The 23649-nt window shown below is 34.9% G+C and overlaps 1 protein-coding gene across 7 annotated transcripts in view; it reads left to right on the forward strand.

Annotated features, from left to right (window-relative positions):
- ERC2 (ELKS/RAB6-interacting/CAST family member 2) overlaps positions 1-23649 on the forward strand; it is a 531221-nt gene that overhangs the window by 195656 nt on the left and 311916 nt on the right. For all 7 annotated transcript variants that reach the window (XM_074836238.1, XM_074836236.1, XM_074836240.1 and 4 more), the window contains one exon: positions 20673-20810. In XM_074836238.1, coding sequence (XP_074692339.1) covers positions 20673-20810 — 138 coding nt within the window. The remainder of the gene's footprint in view (positions 1-20672; positions 20811-23649) is intronic.

Here is a 23649-nt window from a genome sequence, read left to right on the forward strand (position 1 = left end):
AAGCATTTATCTTCATAGGAAAATTACTGAATTCCTCAAATAAAGAGGAATCTTGAGATTACAAAATCTAAAAACTGTTTTATCTAATGCCGGTTCATGGTGATTTTTAGAATATCAGGTATATTGTAAATCATGGACCCTCAAGAAGTGAAGAAATATTGACTGCACCTGGTCTTGGTGTTAAAGTTGTTTGGAGATCCACTCATAATAATCGTGTCTAAGCAGGTCTCCTCTTTATCAATGGCTGAAAAATTAATGAAATGCCTGGGGATGTTTGTTACCAGGTGTTTGGAAGAATTCAGAAGTGTCAATACGTTTCAGTGTAAGTAGCTGAAACTGCAAGCATGTCTTAGTTTACAGTAGTTATTCACCCAATATGAGGAGAAAGCATCTATTCCTTGGGATGGCCTTCACTTGTCGGGAAATATTACAAGAAGCAACATATATGCAGTTTTCAAGAAACAGGCTCAAACTGCAATTGGTCAAACTAGTCTGGTTCATGTATCAGTAATATACATCTCTGAACAGGTAATATAGGAACCTGTTTGTTTGCATGTTTTAAAATCCTAATTGGTTTTTAAAATCCTAAAAATTAAAAATAATAATTTGGCTGCCTTTGTATGCCACCTGTGGAAAACATTTTGGTTATATCATTTAATTCATTTGGGAGCTACAGGGTAAGAAATTGTTAGTGAAAGTGAAAAAAGTACTAGTTATTTGAAGAAATAGGCTGAAATAAGAAATAAGTGCTTTGAAGAGATGCTGTCATATAATTGTGTAGTTTTTAGTACAGTAGAATGATACTATTACTACATACATTATTAACTAATGCATTATTAACTTTCTAAATGTAGTTATATATACAGAAAGGAGGCAATCAGTTGTAAGATCTAAAATGTGATGTAGTGCAATATGTAAATAAGAGATAAAAAACATCTCACTTTTTGGGAAATAGTAAATGTGTATGCATAGATCACATGTATTCAGAATTTTAAATGTGAATCATTAAGTGTAAGTAACATAGACCAAGTTATGCTAGCTAGTTCGAGAGGGTTCTTCACACACAGCTCAAATTAAGAGAATTGAATAGTTCAAGACTCAGGTTGTGCATAACATACAGAGTGCTCTTAAAAACAGTATGCCATTTGCAAAGTAGGGCTGAGCTTAATGAGATACATACATAAGGGTTTCATACTGCTAGTGTGACACTAGTCTGTTGGTGAGGAAGGAAGCTGCCATTCAGCTCTGAAATGTCAATACTAATTAATAAGTTATCTTTAAATAAGATCCTAAGTTTTATTCATGCTGAGAAAACAGCCAATTTGCATGCTGGGAATTTTAAGCTGTGTGAAGAGTAATTTCTTTTCAATAGAGCTGGAGGAAATGTCTTTTGAAGTGTGAAAGAGCTAAATTACGTGTAGTGTGACTGGGCAAAAAGAAGGTAGAAGTTGTCATATTTGGGAGGTGCAGAAGAACACAAAGGAATTATTTAGGGAAATGGATGACTACTTATATACCCAAAAAAGAATGAGGGAGAATCAGAATTGCTTAAGAGAATAAGTATATTTTTCTGTGAAATAGCCTTCCAAGAAATCTAATAGAAGTCTGCTGATTGGAATTAAAGCTGATAAGGGAGAGTGTTATAAATGTAATTGAGAATAATTTTACATTAGAGAGGTATTCTGCTGTCATGACTTTTTTTTTAATTTTCAGCTGCTGACTGAGAGTGTGTATCCATGTGATTCACTGCTCTTGGAACTGCATCTTTGAGTGGCAGCCTGGCTAACTGTCTCAACATGACAGATTCAGCTGCTTTTATACCTGCCAGCCGTTTACCATTGGATCCTTGACAACTCATTTAAATGACACAATATCAGATCCTTCAAACAGTAGTGCATGGAACAAAGTTGTGCACAAACCCAAAAGGCTTGTGTGTCTTATTTACATGCTAATCTTTTTCGTGAAAGCTCTTTCATAGGGAGGAAGGAGGTTGGGTGGCTTCTCACCTTTTCTGACTGACACAGACATCGAAAAGGGGGATTCACAGGAACACACTGCAGCTGCCTCTCTGAATCAGCAGCCATTTCTCTGTGTATGTTGTAACTGAGTATAGGAAGTACTCTCTGCCAGGCTCCAAAGTTTAGACCTGCTGTATTAAATTACCATTTCAGACATATTCTGCAGTAGAATAAATACATGTATGTTAAAAGCATAGCTCTAGCTTCAGAATATATAAGATGGCAAGCTGGGAATATGTTGCCAAGTAATACTTTAACTAAAGCAGCAGTTGTTTTATTCTGTATATCACATTTTGTTACACGGCATAGCTGTGATTACACCAATATTGGTAGAGATGTTTAACTCCTATCTTTTTCCTTTGGGATACATAAGTTGTCACGTTCAACATAATCTTTTGTGAAGCTGGGAACTGTGCACCCTGTCAGGCTAGTATATTTGAAGATGTTATATATACTTCTTACTGCTACATGCATAGTGGGAGCATGATGCTACTAGTTTGGGGAGATTTTTGTTAATGCTAGAGGTATTTCAAAGCTATAATTACTTCCTGCTTGGGTAAAGTGAGGATGTTACATACAAAATTGAGCGAACAAAATATTTAGATATTATTTATTTGTTTTCATTTGAACCAATGCACCATTCATACTGGAATTTAGTGTATTAAAACTAAGTCTCAGACACAGTTCAAAGTTGACTAAGATTGCCTATATGCAAAGTGTAATGATAAATTTTGAATCTAAATAAATGATCTGTGTATGATTTTGTATCATCGTTATAGTACATGGTTTCAAATGTGTGGCTACCAGGTTTTTATTAATGATCCTTATTCCTTTTTAGCATACCAGCTAAAAATTGCTATAAAATTGCAGATCATAGTTTTATGAAATGCTTCCTAGGAAAATAAATTCATCAGCTTTTAATTACATGCAGTAAAATTCATGAGAAGATAATTTTAAGTCTTAAGTGATTCAGAAATGGTACATTTTATGTATGATTTTGAGCCTATTTTGACTAAGATTAATGTTTTTCTCATAGTCTGATGCATGAAATATTCATCAATGTAGTGATTGAATAACTTGTTAATGTGCTAAACCATCCTGACCTCCTCCTGAAGTAAGAAAGTCGATTGTACTGCTCTTGTTCATCTCCTTGCTAGGACAGGTGGTTACATTTGATCTGCAACTTGACCTAATGTATATCCAAGTTTGTTATATCTGGAAATAAAAAGAAACATTTCCTAATAAATATAAAAGGTAGACTTATGCATTAGCAGTTGTTTTACCAATTTTGTAGTATATTAAATTTCTACTCTTCTGTTGGCATAGAATCAAACACCTTAATTTATGCATTGCTAGAGCTCCTTGATGTTGGCAGTCATGCTTTCCTGGTGGTATTCCATTGCTGTCTGCCTGACTGAGCAGTCTGTGACTAGAGACTAATACCTTAGTAAATTGGATATTTTATCACTTTTGGAAAAGCATCACCCCTCACCTTTGAGTGGAGCTCTTATTGGCTTTATGAAAGCATGAAGTTCAAAGACTTAAGAGTACACATGCAGATAAGTTTAATGGTAACAATAAATGAGAATTGTTATCTTCATACTTTTGCCTTCATGTTATTGTTACCAGATGTAGCCAGAGCTAGTGGTGCCAATTTGGTCAGATTGCTTTGATAATTTTCTTGTTGCCAAGTAGTATGTATTTCTTGCTGGTAGAATCAGCAGTGGTATATTTGAATATGAGTAGAATAAATCCAACTTTAGAATAGAATCTGAATCTAATTCACTTCCTTCTAGCACACCTGACTTCAATTTTTAACGCCTAGCCAGGCACAGTGCTAAGATCAAAGTGAAATAAAGAGAATGGAGTAGAGCAGTTTTTGGAAAGGAGGAAGAAAAATGGCATAACATTGCGTAATCTTTTATATATGAAAGAAATATTTGGCCTATTTGCCATTCACTTAGGAATAAATGTGCAGTAAATTTACTAAAGGTAATTATACTAGCGTAAACCCTTATTTATCTGGGAGAAAAATCAGGCCCACTATATTTATTGCCTAAGAGATGCCTTGATTTGACAGCAGAAATCTCCATTCATGTCCCCAGACAGGCACAGTGTCCTTTATTGCTCTGTGTTTAACCCCATGCCAAAGTGACTGTACACCATGGGAACTTCTATACATTGCTCTCTGTAGTGCCTACTGCTGATTTTGAGTGAGGGTGAGAAGCTGCTAACGGTCCACATGAATTTGTAAACTATTCATCTTAAAGCAGCTGCTTGTTGATAGACAGGATTGACAGTATGTAAAAGCACATTTTAAATTTGAGTGAAATACCTGCTGTGACCTATCCCAAAATCTTAATCTATGGTTAAGTCTGGATTTTTTTTGTGGCTGTCATGGGAGCCATAAATAGCTTGATTTGAATGTTTATTTAAAAAAAAAAAAATCCATGACACTTGAGAGTTTCAGATTTTTTACATGTCAGGAGGTGGATGTGATAGTAAGCAGCTGAACAAATGTGAAGAACTTCAAAGTGTAGAATCTAGACTACATAAGAAGGTAATAGAAAACAGGAGTTTGCTAATTTAGTTGCAGAAGAGATCATCCCTGTGAACTATCCATGAGAGCTAGACTTGTACATTGTGGTAGATTTACAAAACATGATTTCTTGCATGACATTTTACATGTTCAGCAATTTTCACTGTTAGCACTCTTTAATTGTTAATAATTTTTGTATACTGTCATTTTATGAAATGTAATATTCATACCTTTCAAGCCTCTGCCTTGAAATGTATGAATTGCAACACCTTCTGTGAGTCCCTATAAATCATTCCAACTTTGGGGAGGGGCAAGAAGAGCCACCTCATAGACAGCAAAATGAACCAATGCATACTGGTATCCTTGTGAATTGCCTCCCCTTGGCAAGGCAGGAGCATTTCTCCTTCTTTGGGCATATTGTAATGCTGACAGCAGTGTTTAATGCTGACAAACATATCTTCTTATTGAGACCTGTGCTACAATTCATGCTGCAGCACATATTTCTCAGTAAGGGCTAAATCTGGCTTTTTTTTGAGAGGGGATCTGGGGTGGGTGGAGTATGGGCAGTGCTGCAGTCACTGGTTATCACTGTGCTTTAAGTGTTCTAGTACAAAACCTGTAAAAAAACCTCCAAACCATAAAAAGGAACAGAACAGGAAGATTTGCTTGTTTGTAGATTTACAGAATACCTGATTAACACTCAAAGACTACCTGATTAACTTTTTGTACTAATGCTAAAATAAAAATTCTCTGAGCAGAGCAGTAGAAAGTAATCTCTCTGTATGCTTAGTTCTGGAATAAGCTCTTCCCTGTGCCTGATATTTTTTTAGCATTGAGCTGGCCATCATTCAGTCATTTAAAAAGTCCAGACCATTAGTAGTATCTATCATCTCCTGAATGTGAGACACTGAAAATGGAAGCGTGGTCAGACTATTGTGGTTTCATTGTTAAGCAATGCTTAAGTTTTTTAAAAGAATCTTACAGTTAAAGTTAAGTGCATGTTCCTGAGGAGGAAGCCTTGCAAAAATTAAGTTCTGTAATAATTCTAATGCTTGCAGAACTACAGAGATAAGGTAGTCAATCTGTGTAATATATTTTGATATAGCCATCATCTCTAAAGGACTTCAAAGTGTTCTTAACTGAAAACTCCTAACTCACCACTCTTCTGAAGGTTTTATCTAGTGTCTGTCAAACCCCACCACGGAGAGGGGCACGTGTTTCAGGTAGTAACAGAAGTGATCATGGAGGCTTAACGCTACAGAAGAGACAACTGTGTCTGACAGTTGCTAAAACTTCTCAGTGTCCTATGTAATTCTTTAAGATAAACTTTTAAATACCTGTCATAAAAAGCAAAGAAATATACATCAGAGAAAAAATATTACAAGTGTGTTTTCAGTTTTAGTATAGTATGAGTTCAGTGTCACTGACATTGCAATAGCAGATGACCTCCAAATGCATCTCCAGGATATTACAATGAATTTTCCTGTAATTGCCAAAGGGACAATGAGTGTTCTGTATGGATCCTTTCATCAAGGCTTTTACAATAAATTAAAAAAATGAAGAAAGCCAAATGAATGAAGATGGCTACATTGATTACTAAATTCCAGGTGTCAACAAGCCAATGAAAAACTAGGTTGAGGAAAAAAAGTATTTCTGTGTCATAGATCTACCATATAATAATTTTCCTTTCTTTTTTTTATAGTTGGTGATGTTAGAATGAGGCTAAGTTACACATACAAACCCGCATGGTTTTAGGAGGAGATACATGATAAAGAAAATTCAGTGAAAGATTTTAAAAAAAGGATGTTTTTTCATACCAAAAGCAAACTATCTTAAACACAGAACTACTTCAGCTTATTTTTACTTCCTATTCAGACATTTATATAAAAGCATTGCTGTGTTACCTTTGCTGCTATAGAAAATCTAAACTGTTCAGCAGATGTTGATTAAAGACATCCAAGTTGCTGCGTTTAACATTTCAGTTTCAGTTTAGTGGTGCTTTGATAGTTTATACGTAGAAAGACTGTGTCTGGCCTGCAGTAACTAATGGTGAAACTCAATCTGTGCATTGTCTTTCGTGCAGCTATAGTGCAAATATTAAATTACATCGCATAGTAACAAGAATCTTAGTTCTCTGATGAACATTTTGAACACTTCAGCTCTTAATTGATATAAACCTATGTACATTGACCATATGTTAATTTAGAATGATTAAGAAAAGACATCTTTAAAAAAAGGGGCAGGGAGATATGTTATCCTTCTGCAAAGCTTTTATGTAAAGTCATTACACTGTCCCTTATATATACAGATGGTCTCTGTAACCAGGGAGCTAAAAGGAAACCTTCTAATAGAAGGGGTGTTATTATTTCTGATTAATTACTGCCTAGCTGCTTAAGCTTCACTGCTATGGGTTTTTTTCCTACTTTTTACCACTGGCACTTAAGGAAACTCATATAAAATAGTACCATGTGAAACTGGTTTCCCTATTACAAGCTCTTGAATGCAATTTCTAAGGGCAGGATGCTCTTTTAGTACAAATCAACATAGCTGTATTGAATTCATATAACCATCTTTTATTTATAGTAGCTAGGTGGGGAGGCCTGTTATTTTTGCTCTCAATGTAAAAATTTTGGTATTACAGATTTTTTTTCTCATTTAAAGTTATTTTCCATTTTTAGATCTTCCCTCCTCTCTCTTCAACCTGTCTGCCCCCTTATTCCTTACTCTGAGAGTAAGGAATTATAAAGTTTAATATTTTTTCTCTGTTGACTTTGAAGTATTATATTATTATTTAGAATATTTTACAGAAGAACTGGGAAATAAGAGAATATTGGAAATATCTGAAATAATTTTGTAAATTTTGTAGGAAGAGGTATATAATTCGGGATTAAAATGACAGAGAAGTTTTAAAGTGCTGTGTTTGCACTTTTTTTCCCTTTGGGTGTGAAATGTCTGTGATTTATAAGTTCTATACAATCAATTTATCATTTAGAATTAAGAGCAGTACATGTATCTGAAAGTCTCTGAATGTTATAAAGAATACTGAGAATTCTCTATGTTCTGGAACAAACAAAGCTTACATTAGCTCTCAAGTGAATGATCTGTCTGTACTTTTGAAGTCTTTATACCAAATATGTTTAATATTGTCATACAGTTCTATGTAAAAAGCATGTTATGAAACTATTAATATAAGGAGATATATTACTGTTATCATGTAATTTATGGCCAGAGTCTTCTAACAAAATTAGTTGTAGTATGCTGCAGTAAATGTTAGACATTTGCTATACTCATAATTATATATGGTCAGAGTTACACTGTCCTGTAGAACAGTGTGATGTTTAAATGTGCATTTATTTTGCTTTTGTCTGGACTCTTGTATCTTTATAGCTTTCAATTGGAATCAAAACTATAGGAGTTGCTTAAATGAGAGATGTATTGAGTTTCAAATTCAAACCTTACAAAGCATGTTAAATATCTCTTTAAACTTTCCAGGAAAGGAAATAAAGGTATTCTTTTCTTTCACTCAAGCAGGTGATTTAAAATGGTAACACTAAGCCATCAACAGAAATATAGTGGTGTTAGTAAAAATAAAACAGATATTCTGCAAGAATTACAATGCATATGTACATAAATTAAAAGTATATGAAAAATAGGCAAGAAAAAATGGGAGACCGCAGATCATGATAAATTTTAAATTTGGTGTTAATTCTTTAACTGGATTGTCCACATAGATGTATATGACATCTCAATGGAGCAGTGACTTTCTAGGCTAGAAATATTTTGTTATAGCCATAGTTCTGGATTGAATATGGAAAGAGTGAACATCTGAGAGTAAGAATAAATGTGAAAAAATCCTTCAGGTAATAAAAAAAATTCCCTGCATTGATTGAAGAAGTATGAAAAAGGATAAACGGGCAACTACAGTTAAGATGAGGGGGACTGACTTGGAGTGAGAAAGCAGATTTTTGTCTCAGATATGGCCTTCTTCAATATTTTCATTTAGAAAATATTCTTCAGTATTTCAATTAGGAAAAAAAAAAAAGTTTAAATGCAGATGGGGGAGAAAGAAATGGTGACTAGCCTGAAAAAGAAATTTGGAGTGTTAATGCCAGGAGGCTGAAGGGATGACTAATATCAATTTAGAAGAGTATTTACAATGGGATGTGGTAGTAAAAATTGCTGATATTTTTGTCTGCAGAAATACTGGATAGCAGAACAAAAGATGGTAACCTCTCTCTAGGTGGCCTTTGTGTCATCCCACCTGAAAAACCATGCTTGATTTCAGACATCTGATTGTCAGAACAATGATGCAAATGTGAAAGAGTTGGACAAAAAGAATAGTTAGAGACCTGACAGAGACAGGTATCTGGATAAAACTAATAGAACTTAGGTTTTTATTCAAGTATTCTGAAGTTGTAAGTATCACAAAAGAGGAGAAATTAATTTTGGACAGTGTAAAAATTAGAAAATGAGTAGCATGAAATCGGATTGAAAGATCTGCTTAGTGATTGGATAGCCTTCAAATGGGAAAGGAAATTCAATTACTGTAGGTTTTTCAATGCTAGGTGTAACATCAGCTACAGTCCTGGAACGGATCTTAGAATATCATAGCAGGACTGTACTTTGAAATGAAGTACAGTTTGTAAGGTTTCTGCCTGTTATTCAGAACTCTAGATGAGGGGTCTTTTCCATAATTAAAAAGAAATAATTTTCTGGGTGTCTGTTTTCCTATCAATAATTTTCCTAAGTATGTAAAATCATAACTCAGGATAAGCTATAGTAAATCATTCCTTCTGTTATTTTCCTAAACTCTTTTTAGTCTTTTAGTGGTAGAGACTGCTTCTGCTTTACTGCTTTGTTTTCATTGATGAATGCTTCTCATTAATTTATCGGGACTGTATTGCTTTTTAATAACTACATTGACTTTAATAACATATTGTAAAGTGAAATAATTTTATTTAAAATGAGGTAATATGCTTTTTAGCTTCTTTCTTGTGATACTTTGGATACCAAAACCTAAATCTGCTTTCAGAATAGATTGGTCATCTATTTTAAACTTATGTTATTTTTCTATTTCTATATATGTTTCCCTTTATCTGTGTATTTTAAAATAATGCACACACCATACACATCTTGTGCTACTTCCCATTCATGTTATCTAGCGTATTGATTTCTCTGTATTCATTGCTCTGGAAGACTTCCCATACTACTGTCTAACTGGCTCTTGCTCTCTTTCTGCAGCTCTTGAGATGCCTATTCTTACTCTATTTCCTTTGTAGCTTCCCATTTCAGTATTCCCTGTTGCCCAACACTTGTCTATACAACTTATCTGCTGCCTCTCTCTTCCCACCATCTGTTAACTTTTTTATGAGATGTGCTGTAATTTTTTTAATCTGGGCAGAGGCCACTAAGTCTTCCCAGTTGAAACAGACATAATAGGAATGACAAGATACGAAGGAAAAGGTATATCACTGTTCATCTTAAATGATTTGTATTAAAAGTATGCCAAAGCAGCTTTTTTTCTACATGTGCATTTACATTAGAGTATATTAGAGTATATATAGTTTGGCTTGCATATGACATAGTGTAACAGTTTTCCATGCAAAATCTTCTTGCAAAATTCTTACATAAACTAACATATCCTATTTTATATGCACCTATACCAAATAGTACAAAACTGGCCACAAGTAACAAATCATCAGATGTCTTCAAATACCTGAAAGGTAGGTTGAGCAGAAAGGTATGATTTTTCATGGTTAACTTGGAGAAGTAATTCAGGTCATATTTTCAGATGCTCTCAATGTGCAATTGGGCTAAACTTCAAAAAAAGTTCAGCAATCAGTCATTATCCTGTAACATGCAAATTGTTGTGAGATGTAGGAATTCATACCGAACAAACCCAGCTTGAAAATCTGGCCCTGAATATATACAGACAGTTGTTATAAGAAGCATTATCTTGTTGAGAATGAATGTCCATCTTGTCATGTGTCATAACTGGATTTATGTGTTAGTCTATTTTGTGTTATTATATTTACTATCTGGAAAATACCTATTGCATTTTGAATTATATCACAATAAATAGATATAATGAGAGCAAAAACTTTTCAATGGATGTCTCAGAAGACTATGAGTCCTGCTTAGAAGAGTCCAAGAATCAAGCTGTTTTGTTCGGAAAAATTATTGGTCCCTAAAGAGGAGACAGAGACTGAGTATTTCCAGATACACAAGTGGATATTATCAGCCCAGGCTTCTTTTGGCTAGCTTCCTGGGGAAGGTTAATTTTAGCATTAAGTTCCAGCTCTTTCTCAGCTGGAGTCTGGCAACAGAAGCCAAGCTTTCAGTCCAGGAGCTCCTTTCTGTGTGACAGCCTTCTCCTCTTTTGGCTCAGTTTGCCCACTGACCTGCTTTTATAGCCCTGTAAAAGTGTCAGCTGACTTGAGGGCAGATCCCTTCCCTAAGCAGCCCTAGAAGAGTTTTCTTCTCCTCTCTGTATGAAAACTCAGCACACATGTCTTCTTTCTTAATGTTTGTTGATTCCTCTGAATCCTTCCTGTACCCGTACATTTGAATCCAGTATTATAGAAGGAATCTGGAATCTCACAGTAAGTAAAAATGGGTGAAATGTGGAGACAAGTGGGGTTCCTCAGGGATCAGTGCTGGGACCACTGCTGTTTAACATCTTTGTTGGAGACATGGACAGTGGGGTTGACTGCACCCTCAGCAAGTTTGCTGACATCACCAAGCTGTGTGGTGCGGTCGACACGCTGGCGGGTGCCAGAGGGACCTGGACGGGCTTGAGAGGGGGGCCTGTGCAAACCTCATGAAGTTCAGCAAGGCCAGGTGCAAGGTCCTGCACATGGGTCAAGGCAATCCCAAACACAAATCCAGGCTGGGTGGATTGAGAACAGCCCTGAGGAGAAGGACTTTGGGGTGTTGGTTGACAAGATCATCAGGAGCCAGCAATGTGCACCCGCAGCCCAGAAAGCCAACCGTGTCCTGGGCTGCATCAAAAGAAGTGTGACCAGCAGGTCAAGTGAGGTGATTTTGCCCCTCTACTCCACTCATGTTGGACCCCACCTGCAGTGCTGTGTCCAGATCTGGGGCACCCAGTATAAGAAGGACCTGTTGGAGTGAGTCTAGAGGAGGCCTGCAAAGATGATCAGGGGGCTGGAGCACCTCTCCTATGTGGACAGGTTGAGAGAGTTGAGGGTGTTCAGCCTGGGGAAGAGAAGGATCCAGGGAGACCTTATAGTGGCTTTCCAGCACGTAAAGGGTGCCTACAGGAAAGGGGGGGGGGGACTTTTTACAAGGGCATGTAGTGATAGGACGAGAGGTAATGGCTTTAAACTGACAGAGGGCAGATTTAGACTAGATATAAGGAAGAAATTCTTCCCTGTGAGGGTGGTGAGGTGCTGGCACAGGTTGCCCAGAGAAGCTGTGGCTGCCCCGCCCCCGGAAGGGTTCAAGGCCAGGTTGGACGGGGCTTTGGGCAACCTGGGCTAGTGGAAGGTGTCCCTGCCCATGGCAGGGGGATTGGAACTAGATGATCTTTAAGGTCCCTTCCAACCCAAACCATTCTATGATTCTATGAAATATTTCCGGCAGTGATTGCATAATAAAATAAACAAAAATGCTTGTTTTGGAAGAAGAAAATATATTTATCGCTTTTGATCCCCAGTTTTAGTTGCATTTGCTTCTATTTATTGATGCAATAGGATGCTCTCAGTTTCTACAGGTACATGAGATAGTAGGCTGATGTTTCCAATCATAGAATAAAGAAAATTTTTTTTCTAGTCACATATAACAGCACTTTATTGCAGCTACTGACCAGAGAATATGACTGCATATTCCCAGTAAATGATATACATTTTCTCTTAGTGATCAACAGTTCATAGGTTCTTTTCCTTCTTTATGCTATTTTTTTTTTCCTCTCCTGATTTAAGGGGCATATATATTTTCTTTAGGTAAACTTCCAATCTTATTGGATTTATTTTTATATAGCATAATGATACTTTGTGCTTCTGTACAGTTTTCCCCAAGATTTGACTAATACTCTTTTGATGCTCCACACATTTAACAAACTGAATCATACAGAACATATAATGACATGGGAAATACTTGTACATCATGTAAGTAGATCTCTTGATTCTACCACTGACTTATTTGCTTTCCTCAGCCTAGTTTAGGAAAGTTTAATTACTGTGTAACATCTGTTCAGAAGCTTGATATCAACATAAATTTCATGTCTTCGTTAATCATATCCTTTTTGTTCTTTGCAGCTTTACAATCATACTGTGGTGAATGTGTTGACTGGACTATCAAATGGATGGATAGACAGAGTGAACATGTGGGACTAAACTGTTTAGTAGCAAGAATGTCTTCTAGACCTTAAAATATCCCTGTATTCCTAAATCACTTCTCCCTTAGGACAGAGATTTGTTATAAGCAAACCTGATGAAACACTTGTAGTAAGTTACAATATAAAAGCGACTATTAGTCCTGTTCAGGTGACAGAGCTAAGAGGGTTTCAAGGGCTGAAATTTTGTTTGTAGAGCTTCTGTGGCAAGTGGGATTCAGCTACTGCAAATCTATGAAGACCTTATTTCTTTTCAGGTTACTGTACCTAGAAGTATGTGAGAATTTTGAAAACGGTTCATTTACTTATCCACTAATGGAAAAAGTAAATGCAAGAAATGAATTTCCCTGTTATTTTATGGAGTTCTGATAAAGTATTTGCAATCAAATTCAATATATTAATGTAATCATACTTCAGATCTTGTAAATATACAAAAATATAAATAAAAGTATGAATTTGTTTTTCCCTTTCCAGAATAATAATTAAGTCTTGGGACCAATTATTAATATTTTGTAGAATCATAGAATCATTTAGATCAGAAAAGGCCCTTAAGATCATCTAGTCCAACTGTTAACCTAGGTATAGAAATTGTATATGAAATTTCCAGCCTTATTTGTTTCTTTAAAATGAAAGAAAAAAGCAAATCAAAACTGTAAGATACATTGGAAAAGATGTATCTCAAATCTCATTAATGGCTTTGAAAATATTTCAAACTTTGCAGTTTGAGAGAAAAAGATATAAAAAATATTGACGCAGAGCTTGCTGCCATTACTAATAATTCAAACAGGAAGTATAACATCTGCAAGCAGAGTAATACCCTGTCCTGGTTATTCTGCTCTCGCCTCCTGGAGGCCTTGTTGGTGCTAGTGGGTAAGCAGTATGCATTTTATTGCTTTATTTAGTATGTTGGTGACAGTTTTTGCTTGTTAACAAGAAATTGGAGATAAATATGTGAGTGAGTAGCTTTCATAAAATCTTGGATAGTCCTGGAATACAAGTGGTAACAGCCACGAAGCAAGCACTCTTTTCTCTAGCTCAGAATTTCAGCTGAATTCACAGCGCTCATTTTTTGAAGAGAACTTTTTCGAGCCACTGAGCAAGGCACAGATCAAATTCTCGTGCAGTCTTTCACAACTGTCTTTATACAGAGTCTTGCTTAACAAAATTAGTTGTACTTAGTATGTCATCCCAAGACTTGACATTTATTCTCTATGAAATGGTACATTTGGTTTACTTAACATGTCAGTGCATATTACAAGGGACAGCATAAATCCATGGGGTATATTTTCCCTGTAAATTCTTGGTTGACAGTGATAATACTGGATAATACTAGCATTTTGTAAGTATAGAGAAAGGTACGTCTTAGGTAAGTTATTGGTTTGTGTTGGTTTATTTGAGCTATTTTATACAGAATTGTTTTTAAATGGCATTATATACATTAATGCAATAAATAATGTGATAACATTACTCAACAAAATATGATGAAAAATAGAGATGAATTGATTTCACTGAGAAAAAATTAATGTCACAAATGCTTCAGTTTCATTTGTGAAATGATGTAGTATTTTATATTTTGCTATTTATGTGAAGATGCTTCTTAGAATTTGAAGCCTTATTTTGCTTAATCACAGTATAAACTAACATCCTCCCAGCCCACTTTATTAGAGACAATTCTGAATGTAAAGATTAACAACTTCAAATGAAGCAAAAGGAAAGATGGTTCTGTTATATTGGATAAAATGGGCATGACCAGGTGGTTCTTAATAATGTAAATGTAGTGGGTCAAAAAAAGAGGCTTTGATGGTATAAGAATAATGAACAACCATAAAAGTAATTTTTCAAACCACAGTGTTAATCTGATCAGTTGTGTAATCCTAGCAGCAAAAACTTGGATGAGTTTGAAGAAGCAGAAAATGCGTTGTACAGAAAGGCTGTAACTTTGGAGGGAAACAGTGTACCTCAGGAGAAAATATTCTGTTTACCTTTTTTCTGTTTTTTTTTATTATGGTCTTATGTCTTTTCCTGTTTTTTAAACTTGTCAAGTACAGCAAAATTCTGAAGGATTATTTTCTTTTCTGCTTGGATTATGTGAGTTGGGAAGGTAACAATGGGGTAATTACTAGCTCATGCCACTTCTCTATTGCTCTTGTCATCAGGTTAATGTGAGGGCTGATGTCTGAAGCAGCATTTGCTTCATTAGCTCCTTTGTGACAGTCACTGTGCAGCTGCACTTTGCTACTTTGAACTGTAGTCCTGAAGGAAGTTTGAGGTAAAAACTATTTGGACAGATCGTCTTTTGTGAAAACCTTACAGACCCACTGATTTGGAGACTGCTTTCTCCTCAGACACACACCATATCCATGGTTGGAAATGTTGTTTTACGTAACCTAAAGGGTTATGTAAAATTTATGGACAGTTTTACAAGTACCTTTACTGTGTCTGATTTAGTAATCCACTGTCATACTGACAGTGTAGGATTGAGTTGGTTATATGCTTTGGGCCATCTACAAGCTCTGATGTTTAAGAAAGTCTTGTGGGGCAAAATAATGAAAGAATATAAAGCTAAAAGGTACTATTGAACCATGAGATAATCTGAAGTACAATGCTGCTGTATTACTCCAATTTGGAAAATATAAATTTGGAAGGTAGTAACAGGAAGACACTCTGGAAATACTTTAAATTGAGAACATATTGTGCAATAGGCAATTCTGGCTAAGAAGCTTTGTTCTGCTGAGAAATGATCATGCATTTTGGTAGCTATTGGAGATGCTAGTGAAATCCGAGTATTTTATCATGTCATGATAAGATTAGCAAGCTTTTTTCCAATTACCTTGGTAAAGCCAAAGATTAGTGCAAATCTTATGCTTTAATAAATATATTCAGTTGCAAGCAGCAAACCCCCGTTTTATAATAAATTTTTATATTATAGTATAATTTTTCAAGATAACATTTAATTTTCAGAATCTGAATGTATATGTATTTTGACTTTTGAAAAAATATTCCTAATTAATGCTTGTCTATCTACTACTTAAATGGAAGAAAAACAAAGTGAAAATTAGTGGTACTGAATGATGAAGTATTTTGGGGGCTAGTCTGTTTCAAACCAGAAGACAATTCTGCAATGTCAAACTGTTGAAGCAGAAGTTGCCCTTTAATGAACTCATTTTGTTAACTGAAATCCTGCTTAAACTGAAAAACGTATTAAGGCCATATCCTGAATGTTAGTGAAAAGCTATGGAGTCGTAGCTTCCCCCTCTTGCCCCATAGGCTGAAACTTCAAATAGCTGCTGTAAAGCCTGTTCATTTTAAAATGCTTTGACTGACTTGATATTCAATAACTGTACATAATTTGGTAAAAATTTCTGGCTAAAAATCTATAGTGCTTTCCAAAAACTATACCTCTGTATATTGAACTTTCAGGTAGTAATATTTTTACAGTCATGGTAGGGAAAAATTATTTCATTTTTTTTCTGGATATTTCATTACAAATTATGCATGCACACAAACATATAAGTGAATGGAGATGTTAGGACATCTATAGATAGAACTGTTTTACTGAGTCACTACCAAAGCTCATTTCATGTTCTGGAATATACTGAGATGTTTCTGAAAAGGACCATATGAGACAGAACATTTATTGTGAGTCTTACCAATAAAAATACTTTGCAAGTAGACATTTAGAGTATTTGCATTTGAACTATACCTAATTTTTTCTGTTTCAATTAATAGTTACCTTTTTTTGTCTTTTTTCATGTGTATCTATGAGGCAGCAGCAAGAGTCTGAGAATAGATACTAAGGTTTAAAGTAGTCATAGTTAATGCTCATGTTGGATGAATGCTGTTTATTAAATCTCTTTTGCTTGTAATTCCATTAACTGTTTAAAGTAGAATGCAACAGTACTTGAGAAATTGTTCAGTAGAATTTGTTTTCTTGAAATAGTAAGATTTTTTTTTAGTAAATAATGCAAATGATATATACAAAAGTTCTGTTTCCTCCCGTGTTTCAATTTTAAATGTAAATTAAACTAATTTTATATTGTTGATCTATTTCACTGGAACAGACATGACCTGTGTTTTAATATGAGACCAATCTCAAAGTGTTCTGCCTAGAGAAATTTAGAGTAGAGCAAAATTAATTTTAGGCTTAAGAAAACAGTGTTACAAAATACTTGTCTGAGTTGCTTAAAACTCAAATACAGAGCAGAGAGGAATATATATGGAGCTAAGTTTAAGTATATGGCTTTACAGTTTCACTAGCTAGGCCTAAGAAGCCTCTGATAAATTCTCTTTTATACTGTCTTAAACTCTCTTATACTTCCATGCATATCTCTAAAGACAGGTTGTTATAGAATGGAACATTTTCTTTGATTATATAATTTTCTTGCAAATTCCACAGTACAGTACCTTAATCTTGATAATGAAAGTAATTTTCTTTTGAGGACTTGAGTCACTGTAGAATTTTAAAGCTGGTCTGTGGATGAGATTTAATTTAATCCCTTGAGTATTTAAGAAACATTCCTGAGACCATTGCCAAAAGTGACAAGATTAGCACTTGCAGTTTATTGACAGGATGTCTCATAGGAAAGACGTTTATCTTTAAGGGTATTGTTTTTAAAAAGGAATAAATTCTGTCTTAAAATCTGGGAATATACACACTTTCTGAAATACAGAAAGAATGGAGCAGTTTCTTTTTATACAGCTCATGGCACAGGAACATAACAGTTACAGAGGTAAGAATTACATGTTGACAAAACTACATAGTAACTAATTTCCTATCAGATAAAAATGTAAGTGCTTGAGGATTAAGAAAGTCTTAACAGTCCTTGTCATAAATTGAATTCAGGCATGCTCAAAAGTAAGTCATTATTCAGCTATAAAATTATATACATACATGCCTGTACCCAAATATATGTTGGGAGAATGACAAAGGTTACCAGAGGGTTTGTTGTTCTTTCTGGGTTTAAAAAACCCAGGAAGAACTAAATCATATCTTGTGTTCCAAGATGTTAGCATGTGAGACTGCTCAATCTCTTTGTCTCCTGTAATCGTTTTGAGAGAACACTTTGTGATTAACTGGTCATAAAATCTTGTCTGCATTAGCAGATCTTTACTAATCCTGTGCCCATCCCAACAAACAAACAAATACTCTGTGGTACTGACTCTACTTTCACATACCACAGTGTGGTCCTGTTTCCATCAAAGTATTTCCTTCAGATTTATATAGCACAAATAGAAGAATAATCAGATCCTTTCCTTATATTTTATCTATGGCCTATGCATTGGATGACTTATTTTAAACCAGTTGTGTTTCAATGGGGATGTTTTTAATTTGCTGCCTGTTCTCTTTACCTCTGAGGAAAGAATTTTGTAAATGCTGAATAATTTTAGAACATGTTTTCTTGGTTAAGGGTTGGATCATATTTTAAATTAGTTTTAAGAGGAAGGAAATCGTGTAAATGCTGTGGAATTCAGATAAGCGCTGTGCATAGGAAATAAGTACTTTAATTTAGGGTGCCTAGAATCGGTAGGTCAAGCTGATGATAATAAAGGAACAGATCTTAGCTTTGTTTCAAAGAACATGTAATCAATATTCACTCTCCTGGTTTATTTCCTTTTTGTTTGAGAATTTATTTTGGAGAAGTTGAAATGTGCAATTGCTTAAGTATTCCACAGGGTGTCATGAGGTAGTTGTTAGAATCATTAATACTTGGATGAAAGTAAAGAAAGAAACATAGTGTGCAGTCCTCTGAATGCCAGTTAATGTAATTTTAGATGTGACTAATACACATGCCATAAAATAAAAAGTTCTTAACTCATTAACACATGTATCTTATTTCTGTATCTGTATAGAATATACACACGAAGAAAAATATTACGAGAGGTCGTTTACAAGAGTGAGCTATTCTGTCAGGTCTTCCCAAGAAACCTTTCTATATATACCTTAGTATTTTATAGTTTACAGAGCAAGTGGAATCTTTGGCCCATAGCAGTAATCTGACATACAAAACTGTGTATATAATGAAGAAAAAAAAGAAAAAAAAAGGTACAATATGTGTTTGCCATACTGTTACAAAGAATTTCTGCTTGGAATGTGCTCCTGCAAATTTTATTTTTTTATTCAAGTTCTTTTAAAATTTAGATTTATTTAAATAAACTTTATACAGTACACACAGCTGTACCATGGATTTTATGATTTGTTGATTATAGATCTATATAATGCAAAACTTAACTAAAGGCTTTTTTTCCTGCACATGGATAATGTAGTAGTAGGAGAATTTTTATCAAAGTATGCCCCAAATTAAAGTGTGTTTGATTATGGGGATACATTTTTGCATATGGAGACCAAATTTTTATTGACATAACAGTTGACTTCTGTGGAGCTGCACATGCATTGAATTCAGCTTCAGATTTGTAAAATATTCTTTAAAAACAGTTTAACAGTGATTATGAAGGATCCTGCTTCTGTTAAAATCTGAATTGCTTTAAATGGAAATGACATTGGCCATGAGAAAAATTACATTATGTTATGAAATGAACAGCAAAACTTAATTCATTTCAGTGACAACAGAACATGATCCAAAGTGTAAAATCACTGATGAAAGTAAGAATCTGACTCTCCGTTGATAGTAATAATTTGTCTAATTTTAACAGCATATTCAAAACCAGTTTTGAACAAAAGATACCTTATGGATTTAGGCATATTTTGTCATATATATAAAGTGGCATACTAAAATAATAGACTAGTTAATTTTCTTGTTGCTGTTTATTTGTGCTAAGTGTTATGGGACAAATTTTGGTTTTATGCCAGTGGCATAATAGTGAGTGACACTGAGAGCATAGGGTAAAGGGGAGGTTGATTCTTCTGACAGACAATTAATAAAATTTTGCACATATGGCGTACTACGTGTCCTTGCTGCATTATGCCCAGAAGGTCATAGTGCCTTACAGCCATAGAAGGTGATTACCATGACAATCAGAAGCTGCATGCTTTTATTCAGATTTGCTTCCAAAACCCACATGGTCCTGTGGACAATTTTTTGTGCAAAACGTTTCTGATTTGAACACTGTAAGTTGTGACGTGTTTAACAAACCAGTGTGTTTATAGGTACCTTAGCAGTATTTTTAGATACTCACTAGAGGAAGAACTAGACCTGCTTAAGGCAGTTTTTATATCCAAAATAGCATGACATACCTTAAATCTTCATGGAGATGAAGAAAGTGAATGGAAGTGGTAGCCTCTGGAGTGTGTGGGGATTTTTGTTTGCTTTTGTTTCTGGGTTTGGCTTTTTGAAATATGAGCATCCTGATCTCTGTCCAGGTGAGTTTCCTTTACAGCAGGGCATTGTGGAAGAAGAGGTTTTTAGATAAGTAGGTTGTCATCTTCTCGTGCAGTTTAAGGCTCACTTTGCCTCTCCCTTTTTTTGTCCTTCTTATTACAACTAGAATAATCTAAAGGGATAATTCCACACATAGTTTGAATTACTCAGATAATGCAGTACCTTAAAGTGATTGATATCAGAAAATATTTAGATAATAAAATACCTGACTGCACTGACATTTTCCCTATAATTTATTAGAAAATGATACTTTTTATCAAAGGAATACCTAATAGAAAGGACAGAAAACTGTTGATATTGTACCCTGGGAGTATACTGAGGCATATGTATCATATGTGATATGTATACATTCAATTGATCCTAGTCCGCCTTTGAATGTGAAGACAAGGTCGATGAACATTATCATCTGTTTTTATTTTCAGATTGAAAATCTGCAGGAGCAACTTAGGGACAAAGACAAACAACTAACTAATCTAAAAGACAGAGTGAAGTCATTGCAGACGGATTCTAGTAACACAGACACAGCACTAGCGACCTTAGAAGAAGCTCTATCAGAAAAGGTAATGTTTTCTCATGGAACAGCATTATGTGCTGCTCTTGTGGGTGAAGCATGTCTAGAAAATGTCTTTTTAAGTTGGTCTGGCACCTGCAACAAAGCCTGTGGGCCTTGTCGGGAAAGCAGGTGGCTCTGTTCTTGTAGAATGAGCAAGGAGTGATTCCTGGCTGAATCAGGACTGAAACAGGACTCTAAGGTAAAGAAGGATGTTCTTTTAAATGGAGCCAGAGTGAATGGCCCAGGACATGGGAAGATTTTTCCTTAGTCAATGGGATGAGTGGTTGTTCTCTGAAAGAACTGAAAGGCATGGACACCTGACTTAAGGTAGAGTTTTGGGTATTTTTATAGCTTTGTGATCTTGATTATCCTGTTCTTTTGTCTGTTAAGCAGAGTCTAACTGAAGACTCACCAGCAAGTGACTCTACCAACTGTTACCCTGATTTGCTATTAGGACTATTAGTTTCCTACACTTAATTTATAAGTGAAAATGTATTTCCTGTAATTTATTAGAAAATGATACTTTTTAGCAAAGGAATACCTAATAGAAAGGACAGAAAACTGTTGAATGGAGAATTAATTTCTTTTTCTTTAAAAAATATATGCCTTTAAATTGGAAATACCTAGCAGAAGGGATAAATCCGGACTGTTTAAATTAGTGACAACATTTCTACCAGTTTCAGTGAGGTCAGGGTCTTTCTTCAATTTAACTTTGAATACAGGTAATCCAAGTGAATTTATATGCCAGAAAAATTAGTACAAGCATCCACTTTTTGCAGCTCACAGATCTTAATATCTGTCACTTAAATGTGCACAGGTGACTGCAACTAATTAAAGTATTATGTGCCATTCTGCAGTGTGGAATCCTATGAAGGTATGACTGTATATGACTTTAAAATGCCACTGTGATGTTGGCACGAACACCTAAAATGCTAATGTTGGAATTTTTTATTTCATTGCTTTGTATGTTTAATCACCTTACATTTGCTTGGTCAAAAACAGTGAAAAAAGTTGGCATTACTATTATTTCTGTGGCTTCGGATAAGCTTCCAGCATTTATGCAGTAAAGAAAGTTATAGGCGTTTTGTGAATATTTCACTGCCAATCTGGACACAGTGCTCACCAATCTCACAAAGTACTTTTTAATCTCACAAAGTACTTTTTAATCTGTTTTTTCTTCTTGTAAACTGTCTTTTCTGGATTAGTGTACGTCGTCACTTTCCCAAAATGCCCATAGAGGCAGCTGAGAGTTTAAAACAGTCCTTTAACCATCATGCTACTGTTGACAATGTAGAAAGCAGAGCGAATGTCACACTGCAAACTTCCCAGTTCTCCTGTGCAACTGAGCTTGAAGAAGATGGTCAAAAGCCAAAGAAATCTTGTATTCCATTTTCCGCCTCAGCTATATCTTCAGCAATTCAGAGAAAATGCACTTATGCAATACTTCTTAGCTGGGGGTAATTTGCTAAGTTGCAGTCTGTCTTCAACTGTGATGTTATTTCTCTGTTGAAAATATTAAATTAATGACAGTTTGCCAGGGCTCATAGTAGAAGCAGCTAGTGTGAAGGCATTGAATAGATCATGTATAGTCGTCTTCTCACTACCAGAAATACAAAAGATTAAGTAGTAGCGGGTTAAAACCTAACTGAAATTAATGAGTGGCAATTTGTTGTTTTCAAGTAATTTTGTTCCAGTACCATTCTAAAATCTGTTGAAATAAATGTAAACTAATAAATAAATGTAAAAGTTTTTTATAATTTTGAAGAAGTTTTGTATGTATCTGAAAATAAAGTGTTCTATAATTGTCAGGCATACAAATTGTAAAATTTTACTAAACTCAGGATACATTATTTTTGAATGTCATAGTGAGGATTTTCCCCAGAGTTTTTTAAAAATTGTGCTATAGAATTTATTTGTGTATATGATAACTTGAAATGTGACCACACAAGAGACTCAGATGGTATGGAAATTTTGTGTCAAGCTTTATTTGATTGATATAATAAAAGTTCAAAGTCTCATAAATGATGCTAGTTTTAATGTTTTGAAAAAATTAGATGAATTTAGATCCTTCTCTGAAATCTGTTTTTTGCAATTCATGTCTACTTCATTTGGAATTGCGTGGATGTATATAAACAGACCCTTTTTAAAAGAATCAGTGTGGCTTTTCCAAGTGGAATTGATTAGAACTCACCTGGGATCCCTAGGGTTGAATTCTGTACAAAGTAGTTACTTTGCTTACATACAGTCAGCTGAGAACAGCATCTTTCCTGCGGTGTTTGCAGGCTACTCTGTGACACATTTACAATGAATACTGTGGGATGTTTTCCTCTGCCACAGAGATTTCTGTCTTTTTGCAGCTAATGAAGGCAATGGTATCTTTTGTAAACCAATGCTTTTGAGAAGTGGCACGAAGCTGAGTTGTGCTGTGGTTACTGGTGACAGTGTCAATCACTTATGGAGAGATTGTTACTTATAAAAGTTAGGTGGCAGTATATAAAGGCAGGTACTCCATATGATAGTGATATGCTTATTCTATATAACTTCAGAAATGCTACTTTGTTAATCTAACATACACAGAATTATTAAATAATAACCTTTTTCTACACATGAGCTTTATAACTTGTAATGTGTGACCAGATACTGTGTGCTACTGGGAAGTCTTTTTACAGTTGAGAAATGATTAGTGTTTTAGATAAAATAAGGAGAAAAGCAACACTACAGACTAGAATTAATATGAACTTTTAAGAAACAGGGTACTTGATCTTAGAGCATTAGACACAATGAGGAGGAAGTTTTCAAGGTAAAAGCATCTCTCTATATGACTTTGATTGTTTATTGTACAGAGA

The sequence above is a fragment of the Strix aluco genome, chromosome 11, assembly GCF_031877795.1.
Source record: "Strix aluco isolate bStrAlu1 chromosome 11, bStrAlu1.hap1, whole genome shotgun sequence".
Lineage (NCBI taxonomy): Eukaryota > Metazoa > Chordata > Aves > Strigiformes > Strigidae > Strix > Strix aluco.